Source organism: Triturus cristatus, chromosome 8 (assembly GCF_964204655.1).
Source record: "Triturus cristatus chromosome 8, aTriCri1.1, whole genome shotgun sequence".
NCBI lineage: Eukaryota > Metazoa > Chordata > Amphibia > Caudata > Salamandridae > Triturus > Triturus cristatus.
The window spans coordinates 762,829,518-762,848,892 of NC_140591.1; the positions used below are offsets into that span (position 1 = coordinate 762,829,518).

Genomic DNA, 19,375 nt, shown 5'->3' on the forward strand with positions numbered 1-19,375 from the left:
AACCTTAGAATAACGGAACATTGAGAAAATACAATAAGGTTCTAAACCAAAGTGTTACACACTTAGCATGCAGCTCTTTGTTCATAGCTCACTGTGCTACATTACAAGGATTGTAACTTATAAACTGCATGTAAAAAAGGACCCCTATGACAAAAGCATTAACCCACTGAGTTGTTTACATAAAGTACAAACCTGTTATCTGCATGCTACAAGCTGTGCTTTGCAACAGGCACATTAACATTCTAAGCTACCTTATGATAAGGCAAATCTGTGACTAAACAAAACACAGATCTCTCCAGCAAGTGCATTAACCACCAGAGTTAACTTTCTGTTGTTGTTATCCTCTTAGTAGTCCTGGGCATACACTGAGCTAACCCGCAAGATAAAGTAAAATGCAGCCGATTGTGACCAATTAAGCCAGAACAAGTTTACTATCACGTGTCACTGTTTCCATTGTCTTTGGGGTAAAGTTTTTAAAAATAAAATGAATATGCTGACCGCCAACAGGCCTTGCTGCTCATAACTCGGCCCCTCCTGACTTCAACCCTTTTGTGCTGCCCCCCAAAATCCCAGAATACATTGTTTCAATTTCCAACACTGGTAATAGTGGAAAACAATACCTCTTTTTCTTTGTTAGGCTCACCAGGCATATCCGTCTTTCCTCTCCCTTTGATTAGTCCAGGCAAGTGGCTGTACTGATGCGAAATTAGCATTGATGGAACATCAGAAAGTCTGTAGGGAATTGGCTGCCTGTTTCTGTTTCTGACCAGGATTTAAATTGACACTTCCTTAGTTGTTGAAACTTGAACTAATGTGTGTTTCTTCCTTGATGGTCAGCCAAACGACACTCCTCTTTTAAGAGACGGGTACTTTAATTAACCTTTTATAAATTGGTCTGTGCAGCAACATCAACCTCAAATGCCACCAGCCCTTGGTTTTTTAATTGCTTGCTGTTGTGTCTTCGCTTTGTAATTCCTTATCACAGGGTCTCCATTATTACACAGTAATGGCTTCTTGCAAGGCTTCAAGCAGTGACGTGCCCTGTTTGCTTTTCAGAGCGGCCTTCCCGTTTCAGAAGCGGAAGCTGCGACCGACGAGGGTCTGGAGATCCGCTTTCGCACCCTGCAGGCGCTGGAAACGAGATTGCAGGTCTGTAGCCACTAACCAAAATGTTGTTTGCGATCCAGAATTCCAGTACAAAAACTAAAAGCATGTGGTGATGTTTAGATGTAGTTCGGCCTTTATTACGTAAATATTTTTGCCCCAGAAAAGATAGAAAATATGCTAAGGAACCTTTAGTAACTTCCCAGTCTTGCGACGAGAATGCTATAGGAACTCGTACAGTACACCAGGTAAAGGCAGACCTCCAAAAGGCTAGTAAAAACCTTCAACGACCCATCAGCATAAAAGCATGCACTATTATAAACTTCGATGGCTCATTTATTCAGCTATTTGTTCACTTAACAGGCATTTACGCCCGAGCCTTTAACTTGCCCCCGGTGGGCAACCTGGTCCCCCTGGGCCTCTTGGCCACCGCTCAACACCAATAACACTTGCAGATCTTGTGGTGGTGTCAACGTTGGTCGCAGTTTCTTAGCAGTTGTTCATAAGCCACATGATCGGTCATAAATCATCACAACAACAATCAATAAATAATCAATCATCTGTACACAGTTACGAAAAGGCATCCGCCATACATCAGTTCATCCAATCGCAAATCATTGATCCCCAGTCTTAAGCTGGTGGGTCGCCACCATAATCGTCTTTGACAGCACTCTCCGGCTCAGTTCCAGTCTATGCTGTGGAAGCGAAGACCCCCTAGGCTTACGCGCTTCAGCTTCTAGGCTTCCTGTGCTACTGATGTGTGACATTTGTGGCACGCTATGGCCGTGCCCGGGCGGCAAGTGTCGTGTCCGCTCTGCAGTTATCCCCCTTCTTGGCTCTTCCATTGCCCCACGATGTCACTGCAGTGAGACATTTCAAAGACACCACTCTGGCACTTCTTCCCATCTGGGGATCTACCGGCCGGACTACTGTGTTATTGATTCCGGTTATTGGTGCTTCTTCTACTAAATGCTCCAAATCCCCACGTGTTGCGGCTGCGTCACCCACTTCCAGTCCAGGCAGGTGTGGGTGGGTGGGACAACATTTGTGGTCCGCAGATGACCGTTGCCCCTGCTGGCCTCCACTTTTGGCCCTGCAGGGGGACATGCATGGCACAAGTTGGGGGTAGACGCAGGTACACAACGTCCACCCACTCTTTTCACAGGGTGGACTCGGTCCCCCCAGCCAAGATAATGGGCTCCACAGAAATATGCTGAGCTTGCACCCGGTGAAATTTTTAGACACCGGGACATGTTCAGCAGTGCCTTTACGTTGTCTGCTTTCGCTTCCTAGCAGCAACGTGCAGGCAGCATGGGAGCTTTTTTTTCACCTCTAGCTGGGCCGAAGTTAGGGGCCGCTAGGCCTCCTTTTATTTAAATATCGTGACTGGAGGCGGCTTGGAACCTCACACTTAAATGTAAATGCCACGGAGAGGAAACAAAGGCACACAGCTTGTTATCTCTTCACAAGTACTTGAGAGGCTTGCTTTTGCCTTTGTTCAGTCCCTGTATATAAGAGAAGCATGCCCTGTAAGAATGTCAGGTGTGTTGATCTGTCCCAGTATTTACATAAATAGCAATTTCAATAGCACTATTTTATTTCTATTATAGCGCTATGCAACCATTGCAGGGTGTCAGAGCTCTTTATGTAACATACACATTATACACTGACAATAAATCATGTGCATGTGTAAGTCCGTGTACAAGATGAGTTACATGAGACAGTGAGGGTGACAAGGTGTAGGCGTCGCATGTCCTTCATACCTCACTGTGGTCTACTAGAAGGTGTGCAATTTATGAACTGCAGGTAACAAAAGGATCTCTGTGTTAAAAGCCGTAACCCAGTTTACTATCAACATAAATTAAAAATCTGTCATCTGCGTGTTAGATGATTTGCTTTACAGGAGACACATTTACCTTCTCTACTACTGTGATTTAAATCTGGTACTTTACAAAACACAGATCTCTCCAGCAAGTTCATTAAACACCAGAGTTATCTCATCATTATTACTATTCCCTGAGATTTACTGGGCACCTTCACAGCAGATGCCTTAACCCAATCAAATATTTTAAAATGTAGATATTTCAACCAATCAAGCATAACAAATCTACTACCATGCTTCTCCTTGTTGCCAATTTCTTTGTGACAGGGTTTAAACAAATGTATTAGTTGAGTCCCAGATTTTGCATTGGGATTGCACCACTTTTTCGGAACAACCCCAATGCCAAATCTCATTTATTAAATCTCATAATGCACTTAAATGTACTCATTTTATACCTGATAAACATATATGTGCAGTCTTAATATCTGATGTCACTTCTTGTAATGTGCCTTCCAGTGAGGTCACTTCCTGTGATGTCACATGCAATGTCACACGTCGTGACATCATGTGCTGTGATGGCACACGTGTGAGACAAAAAGAGTACAAAGTTCCTCTGGTCAGAGAAGAAAAGGTAATAGTATCAGCAGGATTTGTCGTATGTCACGGAAAGGGGGGAAACCCTTTTGTTGGAACTAGGGCTCTCACACACCCAGCAAGCTAGGTGTCATGCTTCATCATTTGAGCCTGCCCCTCGTCAGGTCGGCGCTGCAATTCCTGACGGGCTCCCAATAATGGGGCTCTTTGGCGGGGATCTTCTGTTCCTGCCGAAGGGTGCTGTGGGGGTAAGGGGCCCTAGACTGTGTAGATGTGGTGTGAGGATAAAATAGGTACTGTTTGTCCACGAAAAAATGTATTTTAATGAAGTGGTAAACAGCCTAATTAAAAGAAATGAGAAAATGAGGTGGGGATAGCTACTAGTGATTATGACGCTAGTTATGTATGCCCTACACTCAGGAAGATCAACATGTTTCTTGCCTATAAAGCCAGCAAATGGTCACGGCAATTCGTCAGGATCAAAAAATATAAACTATCTACAACGAAGGTATGTGTGTCCTACATACCAGAGAGGTGCTCAGAAGTAACCTCATGTACTTGCAAGGCAATCTTTCAGCAGTCTCCGGCGGGTAAAAAAGGACTCCAACGTGGGTCCTGCGTCGTTCGACGCTCGAAATGAAAGACCTACCCCTACCGCCGGACCTGGGATGGCACACGTCATGATTTCATTTGCATACTGCCTATCTTGGTTAGTCCCCTCACTTCTTTTTTTTTACGACTTCTGCCCTGGGGACACGCCTTCTCTTCTGCATTGGTCAGTTCAAACCACTCTGACCAATGCCACGAGTGGCTTTAATGGACAGCAGCCGTGCACCAGCCCGGGTGTTCCTGGTGCCCTTCAGGGCACATTAGCCACGGTCCTCCTACGGTCTGGCTGAGCCTTCCCGGCCCGCTCCTCTTCTCATGTGCCATAACACGCCCAGGCACACCTACCATAGGTAAAGAAATGTTAAAAAGCGCCCATCTAGTCGCCAGCGAACAACACCAAAACGTTTCCCATGTATGTTATGCTGTAATTCATTACTCTGAAAATCTAGCACTTCCCTGGAAGTAACATTCTATTCACACACCAATGTGTGTTTGTGCATCTTCAGGGGGTATGAAGCACTATATAAATGTATTTACAATACAGTCCAGCACACCTGTGCCAGAGGAAACATTGGCATGTAAGCTGTTGCATCCCAGAACACAAAAAATTAGTTGAAGGGGGGTCTGGTTGTGGGCCTTGTCTGTGCTTCTGTGACCTGGAGACAGTGGACCAAGCATTGTACTCCCTCCCCCGCCACCTCCCCTTCACACAGCCACCATGAATTTCCTTCACCGTCAAGGTAGCAAATATGTTTGGAGTAACCTTACATTGGTCATGTTTTCTACTTGCATGACCAGTATTTTAATGTTTCCATTGTGGTACCAACATTAGGAAAACCAGCTAAAGCTGGTGTTTTTCTATCAGCACCTAGTTTAAACAGTAAACATAGGAAGAAACTACTTTAAAATCTGTTCTACAACTGCCTTAATGATCCCTGACTGATAATTAAACAAAGACAGAAAAGCCGTGCTACAAATAATTACTGACTATTGTATTTAAAGTTCTGTTTAGGTATAGTGTCTGGAACATTGCAGAATTTTGAAACCTGAACAAATGGCTGGTATTTTTCTCTGGGAAAAGTGGCAACCATAGGATCAGACTTCCGTTTGTCTTAGAGGATTGTGGTGGGCAGTCTAAATCTTATCCAATTGAAAAATCCTGGAACACATGCTCATGAATTAGAGATTGTAGACTGGCCTCTTTGACAAACAGTATAAATAGGACCTTGCTTGGCTCTAATGCAGCTCTGTGTTGGCCTCTTATTCCCTTTCACCCTTCTGAATAAGTGATCAGCATGTAGTGTGGGATCTGGGAGAGGTAGGGGTCTCATAGTACATATTTGTGCGTATTTTACCGGGGAGATAGCGGTGGCTATGTATCAAGACCGAGTCAAGACGAAGGCCCGTGCCGGGAACATGCCGTAGGGACTTACCCGAATGTAGCAGCGGGCAGGCCAAAAAGGACGCGTCTTCTCCTCACCTGGATATTACCGGTACCGGAGAGAGTTCCTGTATATGAGCGTGGGCAGCGTAGCGAAGTCTCGCGAGAGGGCCCGAGAGGGCGCCATCTTGTCCCGAGTGTTGTGCCTGACTTAGGCTGGTGGTTTTTTGTTTGTCCTCTCCATTTTGTCTCCATCTTTTTAGGCGGAGACTTCAAATCTGGACCATAATTAAGGTTCAGCATTACTTGTGGTTGACCCAGGATACCCTTTGATAAGAATTGGGGTATATATACTTCTTGGTGGTCCCACGGTCCTGAAGAAGTGTCGCTCGATTTTGAGCACTTACGACACGAAACATGTTGACCTCTGTCAACTATAGGCTACCCTGATACCTAGAATCACATGAGTAGCCTCCCTGGTTTTATCTAGTCCCAGCCCTACATAACCTAATTAAAATCATTTAGGGGCCAGGGTCTATTTTAGCTCTTTCGAGTCCCCACATAATTTAGGAGTCACTGCCCTCCACAATTTCACACATGGTCTTCACATAACGGCGTTCTCAGATCAGAAGATCTCCGCTAAAGATGCCACCAGGCCCGTTGGACATTGCAGCGCCGGTCCGAGGAGGAGCGCCCAATGATGAAGCATGACACCCTAACAGGTGTGTGAGGGCAACAAGATCTGAAATTTAAATTTCCCTCCCAGATCAGATTTAACAGCTGGCTAATAGCGATCCCTACTAACTTGGCCATCAAGAGGAACTGTTCTCACCTGTTTTTTCCTCCAGTCATTAAACCAAACACATCTATGAGGGCACTCTACACGACTGAGTAGTTGTCAGCATCTTCTTCCGTGACAGTGAGGAGTTTGCCTTTACTTTTGATAGCGAAAGGAGAGCCACAGGATAGCTGCCTACTGCCCTTCAGGGACCTTCTGTACCTTACAGGCCCTCTCCAAGGCAGTGATCCATTTATGGATATCATTCCCCTCCTGGTAAGGAGGAACTATCCTGCTCAGGTTCCTAGTATCAAAAAAAAGCTCCCTGACCCTAGGCTCTCTAGTGCTGCAACCATGGGACCCTAGTCCCAAATTCTTCCTAACAATTTGAACTTTCAGGGTCTCCTTTTTAAGGGCCATCTGCTCCTTTTTTACCCCAAGCCTAGCTCTCTCAAGTTTGAGCAGGCAGGTGATATTCCCTTTCTAAGGAGTCCTCTCTCTTGCTAGAGATGGAGGTCCCTATGGAAGTGTTAGAGGCATTGGAATTGACAGAGGATGTCCTAGACCTCCCAGGAGGAACAAAGGGGGACCTACCTCATAGGGCTCCTCTGGGTCATCTGACCCAATTCCCTGGGAGATCAGATTTTATCAGTGTGGGGTCTTCAGACTCCTTCTGGTTATGCTCAGAATTGTGGTCACTAGGTTGAACAACCCCTGACTTTTCTTCTAGAGCCTCCCCCAAGCCAGAGTTATCCTGCTCCTCTGGCCTTCCAGGATTCTGGAGGTCATACCTCAGGAGCATCTCTAAGAGTTGCTCTGTGTTAGGGTTGCTACCTGTCTCTATCTTTCTAGATGCAGCCAGGGCCCTAAGTTCTGGAATTTAAGACCACTGTATCAAGAGGGTTGAGACCCATTGGCCCCCCCTACTAAAGACTTGATAAACTTGGTGTAGTGTGGTGTTGCACCTACCAACCCTAGTAAAAACTAAACTTCCAAAGATTAAAGAAAGGTTTGTGCTAGACCCTTGACTGCCAATCCAAAAAGTTCAGTGGAGCTTACTACAAAAAGTATTTTATATGTTCCTAATGCTAGTGATGTTTTTTTTTTATCTACCACCATCTAGACTAGCTGGTTAAACAGTGCAGGCTTAAATCCCAACTGCAGCACACCAATGTAGGAGGCTGGCTTAGTATATGGTGCACACTTTTTTAAGTGAAGCACCTTGCACTAATCCAGACAACACTTATGGTGATCTTAGTGGTCTTAGGCAGCCATAAAAAGCCCTCTAAGTGGTAGCTTTAGAGAGCAGCTTTCAGGTTTAGTCCAGAAGGAGTTTTAAACAGCTTGTTTTACCAGATCATATCATGTTGTGTAGGTTAAGTGAAAATGAACCACACATATATATATATAAAAATAGTTCTGTTTATTACACAACACTCACTAAAACATTGGGGTATCTCCTACCCGGTTTATAAACACAAATACACAAGACTACTTCAATTACAATAGGTAAGTAAGCACAAAATACAGTGGTCTCCAGGGGAGACCAAACCATATATTAAGAAAGTGGAATGCGAGCTGCGACTGAAGTCGGGACTTGGACCAAGAGACTCTGAGGAACTAGGGACACAAGGAACCACCAAGGTAAGTTTGCAGGAACCCCACTGAGGTTTTGTGCAGAGTGGAAATATAGCCATTCGTCCAATAGAAGTTAACGGGAAAGTCACGGTTGCAGGTTTTAAGAAAAGGGGCCCTTCTTAGTGGTCCCTGAGAAACCTCATGGAAGACAGAAGGTTGGAGAGTCACTCCACCTGTGGATACCCCAGGAACCAGAATACATAGACCTGGGAAGCCGGGTGCATAGGTGTGTAGTGACGTCGGAAACCGCCATAGACTACAATGGAGGAGTTCAGGAAAGATGCCGCTGGAGAAGACTGTGCAAGAGTCTGGTGGAATCCAAAGGTGGATTCTTGAAGAGGAGAACCTGTAAGCAGAGGGGACAGTGTCTTTGCCACTCAGAGGTGAACAGGTGGCACGGAAGAGCAATGCCCACCGATGACGGGCGGTTTGGAAGAGTTGACAATACCTTGTCGCTGCAGCTGTGAGGACCAGGTGACGCTGAGGAAAACCAAGAGCCATGCATTAGCTGTCCCACGTTGGATGTCGAGAACCAGGGGGTCAGTGTCTGGCAGGAGCACCGACAAGCCATGGCAGCTGCAACACGCCTGGAAAGCAAAGAAGTAGCAACGTTGGGACCAGCAAGGTACAAGGAACTCACCACAAGCAGGGGAGTTAGAGCAGTCCCCGAGCAAGCAAGGTAGCCCACTGAAGCAAAAGATGACCCTCAAGAGGACCCACAGGCCAAAGACACAGGAGTCGCAACAGGACCTCTAGTAGCTCACCAAGAAGTAAGGCCTGCGGTGTAGAGGATGCAGTGGAATGCTGTACTTGGCAGGAAGAGATGCCGGAGGCTGGAGCTTCTTGTAGCCCAAAGATCTCTGGAGTGCCGAGTCAACAAGCCTTGGCAACGCAATGTCAACGCGGCGCACAGGGGTTTGGTCCCAGCGATTTCGACGAGGGATACTGGCCTCAAAATTGCAGAGAGGACAGGTCAGGCCTCGGGGGAGTTGTAGAACCACCACCTGTGTTGCTGAGCCTTTCGAAGTCTGTGGGACTTTAGGAGCAGCAGACCAGTCCGCTTTGTTGCGGTGCCTGCAGATTCAGGGGAGTGACTTCTTCACTCCAAGGGAGATTACTTTGGGTGTCCTTGATGCCCACACGTCTGTTGAAGATGCTGGAAGAAGCACAGACGCAGACGACGAAGAAGACTTGCACAACAGCGAGGCCAGGAGCAGCATGAGCCTTCCTTGATGCAGTCTTGGTTCCAGGCGAGGTCCAAGTGTCCAGACTGTTGAACAGTGATGTGGTTTCTGGCTTGAGTCTTGTCCCACGACGAATCTGAAGAGCCACCCACAGGTAAGCCCTTAAGTCCCCTAGGGAAAGGGTCGAAACGGCTCAGGGGTCCCTCTCAGAGGGGCTGGAGTGAGGGGAGGATACTCCCATGTCTTTTGTCCAGTTTTATGCCAGAGCGGGAGCCAAGGGATCCCTGAACTGGTTCAAACTGAAGTATGCAAGGAGGGAACCAAATATGCCCTTCAAAGTAGTCTGGTGTCACTGGCAAGCGCCCCCACCCCAGCACAGAACACTAAGTCCTGTCTGGGAGGTGGTCACACCTCCCTGCGACAGGAGACCTATTGTTGATAAGACATCCTTCATTTCTTCCTGGGTTTAAGTGAGTATTACTCACTCTTCATGCAGAGCTATGCTTCCATTGTTCAGCCCTTAGGCCAATTACTTAGGAAGGACGAGAAGTATGTATGGTCTATCCGTGCATGAGGCATTTAAGAAACTCAAACAACTCATAGTTGACGCACTAGCTTTATCATAATTTGTTGCGGGTAGGAAGTGTGCTGTTACAATTGATGCAAGTCAGTTAGGGCTACAAGCTATTAGTTCTGCAATGACATGGAGCACACCATTGCCTCTCTCGCTCTTGGCAAAATCAAGATGCTGTTGTGTGTCGATTTAGATACCGTATGTAGGTTTCCCGATTTATGTCCTTATATAGGCACAATTCGCATTGCCCATATTTAGGCATAGGAATCCTACCCTTATTTAGGCATTATCCATGCTAACCAAATACAGGCATTGCCACCTACATCCATTCATCTACGTCACAATGAGTTCTTGGAAAACCAGACTCTTAAGCATTTAGGACTTCCCCTTGCTTGGATATTGATTTCTCCAAGAACTCATTTATTATGCATGAACATCTATTCCTTTGGGGTTCATTCATGATGTTCTTCTGCCCGACTTTTACGTCAATACTGGCATTCCTAAACACCTTCAAGGTATAAATATACCTTCACTTACCATGGCAAACCACGGTTCGACTGCATACTTGCACGACGCAGATCACCACGGCAAGTTCGGAAGGAAGTCCTCGCAGAGAATCCAGCTCCAGTGTTTCTGACTCCCCTTGCGGGGTGTTAGAGATCGAGACTCGGAAAGAGATTCCAACCTCACTCATTCTAAGGTATGGAGCTGACTAGAACCTAGAGGCAAATCTTGGCAACTATAGCTAAACTAGACTATAGACAAAGAGCACCTACTTCTTTACCTTGTACTTAACTTAGGTTAGGTACACTGGGGTAGAACTAGCTAGAAGCATCAGATGAGTAGTAACATTTTAGCCTGTGTTATTTATGTATGTATTACATAACATGAATATCTGTCATAGCTTCACACCATGCTATTGCAGTATTATTTTATCTTACTGCTAACGCTGTACATATTTTACTTTGCATTCTGTCTTACGATTGTAGCAGTTCATGTCTCTTGCACGAGAAATAAGACTGTTCAATAAACCCTTTTTATTGAAACACCCGTCAATCTATTTCTGTGTAACTCTGTAGAAACGAAGCATGCACGATTGACTGAGTGAAACTGTTATCTATTGTTTCTACGATTCTAAGATTTTTCTGATTCTAAGGGAAACAAAGTTGTCATGTTTATGCGGTTGTCAGTAACTAATTCCTTCTTGTTAATTCGAGAAGTTTCTAGTGACCTCTGAGTTAGCTGGCACACACAAGTAATTAAGCTTAATGTACTCGATAGAGACATATTGACCTCAGTCCTATGTCAAAGCTATAGTTTATATTTTTCCAATGCGCAGGGCCTATCAGCAAAATAGGAACTACACTACAATGCCTACAGTAACATTGAGCTAGAGACATTAGCATGTTCCTGGGCTGTGGAAAAATTCAGGACTTTTCTCTAGTGTTCACTCTTATCTTTTGATGGATCACAAACTATTACTGCATATGCTCAGTGTCAATGGTGAGGCCTCTTTAAGGTTGGTGAGATTACTGTCAAAGTTACAAGAATTCAACTTTAGAGTTAAGTATGCAGCTGGGTGAAAGAATTTCAGATAGGACTGTATCCAGATTAACATTTGATGATGAATCAGTCACCATGTGAAGAGGAATGTGTTGTGGCTTTTGTGGAAGACGTTGTTGTGGGCATGGTGTGATTTCTTACAAGCAATGGTCTGAAGCCTCCAAAAGGGTTTAGTGCTTCAAACTGTTTTTTGCTACATGAAGGAAGGCTGGCCTAAGGAGAGACTTGTTGAACCTTGTCTCAGGTTTTTATGCAAGTGGCTGCTGAACTATCAATTGCGAATGATGTTTTGTTACAGCATGATTTGAGTTCCCCTACAACTGACAGGGAGACTTTGATTAAAGAAGCACACAGTGATCATTCACGCGTGAATGCCACTTGCAAAAACCAGTGCTACTGGTGGCCTTCCATTTATTGATGGGTGCACCACATTTTTAGTTTTGGACAAGCATTGGAGGATGCAAGACTCCCCTTCGCTTAGTTTCATTACTGGAGGAAGCATGGCAAAAAGTAGCACTTGATTTTGCAGGCCCTTTTGAACTTCTTCCCAGTAACAAAAGGTGTATGATATTTCTTCTTGACTATTTTTCAAAATGTGTATATTTTGACTTTACACCTCTTCCAAATACTAATGCGGTTATCACATTTTTAAAGATTTTTATTTTAAATCAACAGGGCACGTAAAGAAATTGTCACAAATAATGGCACACATTACACCTCAATGCAAATGAAAGCTTTCATCAATACATTTCACATTAGGCACCTCCAGGTTGTTTCACATTCTCCCAGCTCAAACGATATAGTGGAGCACATGAAGAAATTACTAAACGAAGATATTTTTACAGCACTTGCAATGGATGTTCAGGTAGAGAGTTTTCTTTAAAACCGTCTTATCTCATCACACCACACTGTACTACCAGTATTTCACCCTTCAAACTCCTATGCATAAGACTACCCAAATCTACTTTGTCCTGATTTCATTATGAATATGAACAAGTAGACTAGTCCCTCTCATCTTTCTAAGAACGAAATTGCAACAAGAGTTGGAAAACAACAAAACCGCATCAAAGACAACTTTGTTTAAAAAAATATCATGGGGAGGATGTTGATGTCGGCCTTGATGATTGGGTTTTAATTGAGAAGCCCACCAAAGTTAAGAAAGATGAGTCACAGTTTATGACTCCCACCCAGATTGTCAAACTATCCAAGGGAGCTGCATTAATCGTCGATAGAGGTTGGTAAAGCAGAAGAAGCTTGGAAAATGTTTCTCGTGAACAGGCGCATAAGGTTTTGAAAGTCAAGATGTGTCGTGATAATGAGGTGAATCATCATACCTCCCTTGATGCATCTTGGTGGCCAAGTTTTCAGTTGCCTTCCACATTGTCCCAAAATCTGTTTAATGACCCGCAGGTTGCATTGCTGTTGTCTGATGCTAACTTACTTTCTTCCTCCAACATGCCTGCTCGTAATGTGTGACTTCTCGCTACCTGGATACTGGATATTCTTATGTAGTAATGATCATTGTTATACTGTATGTGTTGGCACATGACCTGCATGAAACTTTTAAGACACTCACCCCCAGTCACAGTTCTGGGTTTGAATCTATCATCGTTCTTTAGCTCACTTCACCACCCCAGTTCAACCCCCTTGCTCACTTTGCCACTGGATTCAAGCTAACCTGGCTGATGTGGGGTGTTACCCCGAAACTGGTCCTAGGATGCTTGTTTCCGGTCCAGGGAAGACCTGGCTTGGCAGTTCGGGCTGGACTGTTCCCATGAGACACAGGGTCAATACTGATTTACATATAGCTGGGTCTGTGACTGAAGGTGAGTGTCTGAAATGTTGTGCTCCTTCCATCATCTCCTTGCTTTGTTTGCCCTAAGTTAGCAGGGTATGCCCGGACGTGGGTCCCTTGCTCACTTGACACTGGATTCAAGCTAACCTGGCTGATGAGGGGTGTTACCCCGAAACCGGTCCTAGGATCCTTGTTCCCGGTCCAGGAAAGACCTGGCTTGAGCTAAAGAACGATGATGGATTTAACCCAGAGCTTTGACTGGGGGTGAGTGTCTGAAAAGTTTCAACACTCCGTCCATTATCTCCTTGTGTTTGCTTTGTTCGCCCTAAGGCAGGGTATGCCCAGACATTGGTCTCTTGCTCACTTTGCCACTGGATTCAACCTAGCCTGGCTGATGAGGGGCGGTACCCTGGAACCGGTCCTAGGATGCTTGTTTCCGGTCCAGGGAAGACCTGGCTTGGCAGTTTGGGCTGGACTGTTCCCATGAGGCACAGGGTCAAGACTGATTTGTATATAGCTGAGTCTGAACTGGAGTGGCCAAGTGAGCTAAAGAACGATGATGGATTTACACCCAGATTTGTGACTGGGGGTGAAGGCTAAAAAGTGTCAGCGCTCCGTCCATCATCTGCTTGTGTTTGCTTGGTTTGTATGATACAGCATAACCTCAAGATGAAGTAAAGGATCCCACATAAAGGAGACTGGGTTCATTCCAGCCAAAGGTCCAGTAGACCACTCTTCCAGGGGTTAAAGGTGAAAAGGGATCCCATGGGTTCCCAGTAGCCATCCGTCATCTCAGTCTGTTGAACGATCAAGAGAAAGACTCTTCCCTAGGTATAGCCTATATGTTAGGTATACCCTATTCAGGAGGCATATGTAAACATATTTACTATATTCCAGTGATTCCAAGTTGCAGGGCCACTGCATGCTTATACAAATATGCTATCACAGGAGAAAAAGCACAGGGACGTTTGTCCCAAAAGTTAGGTTTCGTTTTTAAGAAGGCAGCTCAAAATCAGATCTTTTTTAAGGCACCATTGTATAATCTTTGAAGGGAAGTGTTTTGCTTCTGCTGGTTTATACATGGTAGATGTCATGTGTCGTTGGTGTTGCTGAATCAGTTAGAGTTGCAAATCCTCTCAGGGCCGTTCTGTTTACAGTTCACGTCACATTCGCGTTGCCCAGAGCAGATGGCACATACACTGATGCAAGTTAAACAGGATCAGGTCATGCTGGATTAATTATAGAAGAAATGTGAGTTCTGCCTAAAAAAGGCAGGGAAGCTGCATAAAAGGAGGGACGTGGGTCGTCACATCCACGCAGAAGATTTTACAACATTGTCTCTTTACTACATTTTGGCACAAGAATTTGCGTTTTGCTTGCTGAACGAGTCAAAGGTTTTTGTGACATCATACATGGCGTATTATTGATCTGTCTTGCACTGATATGTGTGTGCGCGTTCAGCAAAAACTAAAAGTGAATGTCTGGCTAACTGTAATTCATAAGCTTTATTTCGCCACGAAACGGTCGTGTGAGATTTTGTAAAGCACCAATTGCTGCAGTGTTAAAATCAAGTGTCTTTAAGTTACCTTTTAATGTGCCTGGCACTTCGGATTTTTGGCAGATAGACAGAACACATTTTCCGGCCGCTTACTAGCAAAAACGTTTCAGTGTCTAGTGAACCAGGCATAGTGTGCTTCACAGATATAATAAATGCATATAATAAAAGTGCTCAGCTGGCCTATGAGCGAGGATCGGTCCACAGAACCACAAATTCTGCTTTGTGTAGTTTTGCCCATTTCCAAGCTACAAATCTATTTACTAGGGCAGTCTAGCAGTGTGTTCATGGTAGTAGCCCTTGGCAATATGTGTTAAGTGTCTTTTAAAAAGGTTGAAGTATGCATGGTTCGCTTATATATCTAATTCCTGATCAATGGTCAAGGACTTTGGGAAGGTTTGTCTTAACTAGCTATTTCAGTGGTCTATATTTTGCTAATGATATTATGAGAATACAAATAAATTTTTCATCAAACTGCAAGAGCAACACGACTTAGCTTCTGACCAGAATGGCACCACTGGCAGAGACATTGATTGCCTTTGACCCTTAGTACATCCTAGGAAGTGATGTTGCATGACCATTGATCCCTTTGTCATCAAAGAAAATGCTGTATTCTGATGGATACTTTTAACCAGAAATTCCTCACCTTGGAGTGATCCCCGGCGCAGACAAGACCCGGAAACTTTTTTCGAGCAATGCACCTGTGTGCTGCTAGGTGGCACCGTCCTGCTTCACGTCGGTTTTGTGCCGCCCAGACCATGAAAATGACAGAGCAATGCCACATATAAGCAACAGCCCTGCACAATGATGTCCGTTCCTTTCTTCTCATGCCTTCTATCGTGGGTCCATAGATCTGCTCCCAATTTCATCAAACTTCCAACCTACCCCTAAATCCAGTGTGCAAGGGAACGATGTTGATTCCTAAAATTACAGTTTTCAAACCATGCCATGTCAGTCATGGACCCACACAAGATGTCTCTCTGGTGTTTCCTTTTTGAATGTGCCTTCATGCAGCCAAAGGATACCCGGGACCAGGAAGAGAGGCTGCATGTTGCCAAACATAAGAAGTAGTTGTGGCCTTCATGTAGATCGTGCTCCCAGTCCAAATCATCGGAGGCACAGAATCAATCTGGCTCCAGAGCCCATTGCCGCAAAAGGTCAACTTTGTGGTTTAAGTCTTCCAGTAAGCCCAAATTGGAGTCTAAACACAAGCACAAAAATTCAAAATGGGACTCAACCCTATCCCAGCTCTCTGTATCCAAAGAGAAGGCTCGATGGCATCACAATATCAGTTGTTTTCCCTCGATATCTGGTTGCCCAACTGATTTTGGTTGTACCTTATATTTCCCTGTCCATCAGCGATGCTCCAGCACATTGAAGCCTTCAAGGAAACAATGCTGCAGATTTTGGTGCACTACTCTCCCTCTAGTACACCTTCGGACCCCAACGGACCACAGGGCCTATAGTCAGGTTCCTCCTGTCTGAACTGTCCTCAGCAACGACTGACCCCTTTGGACCCGGTTTGGGCCCAGAACCGACTCCGGTACAGATGTCCACTCCAGCTCTAGATGTGCATTGGGTCCTTCCTCATCAACAACAGTTGTGACACCACGAGTGCTGGTAGAGGATCCGATGCCGATAAAATGTCCAACACCAAACCCACTTCTGCCCGATCTTGACCGATGTCACTCTATGATATTACTAAAGCGCAACCAATCATCATACAGCCTGACTCTGAATCAGTCCCTTTACTAGGGCGAATCTGCCAGCAGAGTCTTCATTATTATTTTGGGCTCAGACTCTAAGTAGGGTACACAATGAGGTGGAGATGATGATGGTGGATAGGAGTATTGTTTTCTCTACCCTCACTATAGAGATAACATCTTTTCCATGGACTTAAAAAGGCCAGTGGACTTGATACCTCCCCTGAAATAAGGTTTGACTCGCCACTTGGACCACCAGCGAAAGAGAGTGCATCATTTCCATTAGTGGTCTGCCAGGCAGATGTGGTCCTGGATTTGCAGCTGCTATCAGTCGAGGGAAAAATAAATTAACTTAAATTTTGATGCCTGGATCTGCCACGTCTCAGCCCTTGCACCTCATTAACGAGACGCTCATCGATACCGCGATGGGTCAAAGCCCTGTTCTTGACCACGGGTGAATGGGCAGGCAGCCAGGCATGGCAAACCGGCTCCTGGTGATCCTGATTTTCTCACTAACATCTTACTCCAAAGAGCCAAGTAGTTCAGGTTTCAACCAGCAAGGTGAATCCCAATTCATTCCCCATGACCCCTCCATGTAGGGATTTCAGGAGAATGGAGGTATTTGGAGAATGTTTGTTCTCTGATATCCTGTCACTGAGATTGGTCAATTCTGTTTGGTCATTGGGTCGATACACATGTACCCTCCTGCACATGGCAAGCAAGATCTTGCAGATGATCCCAGAAGACCTTAGGGCTTGTATGGCTCAGACAATTAATGATGGGCAAAACCAGGCCAAATATGTAATTTGTGAAGGTCTAGATACTATTGATTGCCTGGGAAGGGCAGTTGGCAACAGTCTTATGCTCCTCTGACAAGCGTGGGTGCGTTCCACAGGAGTTTCAGGAGATGTACGAGACTCTCTCTTGGATATGCCATTCGATGGCTCACTCCTTTTCAACAAAAAAGCTGATTCAACCCTGAAGTGTTTTGAATACAGTAGAGATACAGAGAGCTCCCTGGATTTGTTGACACCTGGAAAGCAGTTCCTGCATCAGTTTACAAAATTCTGAAGCAACATTATTAGGCTGGCATACAGGCAAAGTCAGTGTCCCCAATTGCTGTAGCATCATCCAGTTCTTTCAAGGTCATGGACATGGGTCTGGCAGGCAACAGGCAGGCCAGCAGGGGCAGCAATCCTCCCAGTCAAGTTCCCCTTTGGCAACAGCCACCAAGCCACTTTAGTGGCGCACACTAATCCTGTGGTGGCCAGATTTGAGTACTTCCCCATAAAGTCCAACAGATGGGTCCTATAAATCGTTCAGCATGTCTATACCCTACGGTAAGAATTTGGGATATTAGTTTAGGGGGTAGGTATCCACCTCGGGTAACAACAATTCTTGATAGGATGAACCAATAAAGTAACTAAATAACATGAACTCAAATCCCAGTACAGAACAGACTAGCTTAGCTTGGAGGCAAATTGTAAAGTATTTATGCAGTACCAAAACAGTAAAAAATCCAAAACACCAACAAGAAAATCCCAAACCAATTTGGAAAACTAGAGAATATGTTAATAAATAAAATTACACCTGTACCTAAGCATAAGTTATGGGCTACTATGATAGAGCGCTGGTATGATACAGTAACGAGGTTCGACCTGGTCTGAATTTCTACAGCCAAACCTAGTTTCTGCAATGGAGTCAAAAATCCTCAGTGGGGTAAGGCAGCAGACTGAGGCCAAAAGGGGTTCTGTGCTATTGATCGGATGGCTGCTGGAAGAGGTCTAGGTGAAGCTGTTTACCTTTGGCAAGAGAGCTCTGAGTGTGAGAAATTTAAATTGTGTACCCTGAGAAGGTCCCTCAATGGCTGAATACTGTTTGTGCCCGCACCCCATGAAGATTTCTTCCTTCTGACTTGGCCTTGGATTTTTCCGGAAAGACTGAAGACTGTAGCCGAAGAGGGCTCCATGAATCTGGATACCTTCTCTGCAAAGTCCTTCTGAATCAGATTTGCTGATGTGTCAAATATCTGAGCGGGAGCAAGCTGAATCTTTGGCCCGGCAGCAAAGCACCTTTGTCGGATCGGCTTGGCAGGTAGTTTCCGGGCCCCCACTGGTTCTAAAAAGCAAAAAGTTGCCTTAAAGTTTCTAAGTTCCAGGTTTCTGAAAACGCTAGGAGGAGTACATCTAGACATCAGTCAAGGGTCCAGGACCTTGGGGACAGCACTTGGGGATAAACACTTATTCCAGCAGTGGCCAACAGCAGGGTCCAGGGTTGGTCCAGTTTGAACAGGGCAGTTGCAGAAATGGCCTCTTGTAGCTTGTTATGTTCCTGTAGCGCAAACAGGAGGTCAGCCTTATGAGTTCACTTATTTCTCCTGGGTACAAGACAGAAAGCAGTTGGACTCTTCAAGGCTCTTCTCAGGTCACAGACAACAGGCCCAGTCCTCTTCTGTTTTTCCACAGTTCCAGAAAATGTTCCGAGACAAGTACTGCTGGTTCAACATTTATGTCCAACACCAGCCTGTGGCTTGGGGTGACTTCTGTCCCCTCCCTAACTAGTAGGGTAAAAGTTACAGGGCCAACCCTACCCAATTTAACAGCACTTCCTTTTATGTCCTACTTCAAACAATCACACACTGGCCCTCGCTCTCTAAATATAAGATGATAAAACCCTTTTCCCCTTGAGCAGAGCCTTTGTGCCCTCCCCAGAGGTTTGGCCAGGAAAATGAGCAACCCCTTCTCTGTGGTCACTCTTAATCAGTTCTGGAGCAGCTCCTGTCCAATTGAGATTGGTGCCTGCATGGCTGGGGATACGACAGGAAGGGACGGGCCCAGGCCCAGTTGTTAATTACATCAGTCTGTGACAGGGTAGGTGTCTTTGTTAATTAAATTCCTGGGCACAAACCAGATGGTCACCTTGGCAGAGGATAAGAACACTTCTCCACACTAAAGGCACTTTTCTCAACTCCGGAAGCTAGTTCACACCTCATCAAAGGTGTTCTTCAGCTCCTGAGTGACAGTTGTAGCTCATGCAAATCGGCCTCTAGGAGCTTAAGGCGGGGGAAAGGTAACT

At 45.2% G+C, this 19,375-nt stretch overlaps 1 protein-coding gene across 1 annotated transcript in view; it reads left to right on the forward strand.

The window, feature by feature from the left end:
* FANCB (FA complementation group B) overlaps nucleotides 1–19,375 on the forward strand; it is a 367,346-nt gene that overhangs the window by 188,337 nt on the left and 159,634 nt on the right. Inside the window, exon 4 of the mRNA XM_085622200.1 lies at nucleotides 1,057–1,149. Coding sequence (XP_085478326.1) covers nucleotides 1,057–1,149 — 93 coding nt within the window. The remainder of the gene's footprint in view (nucleotides 1–1,056; nucleotides 1,150–19,375) is intronic.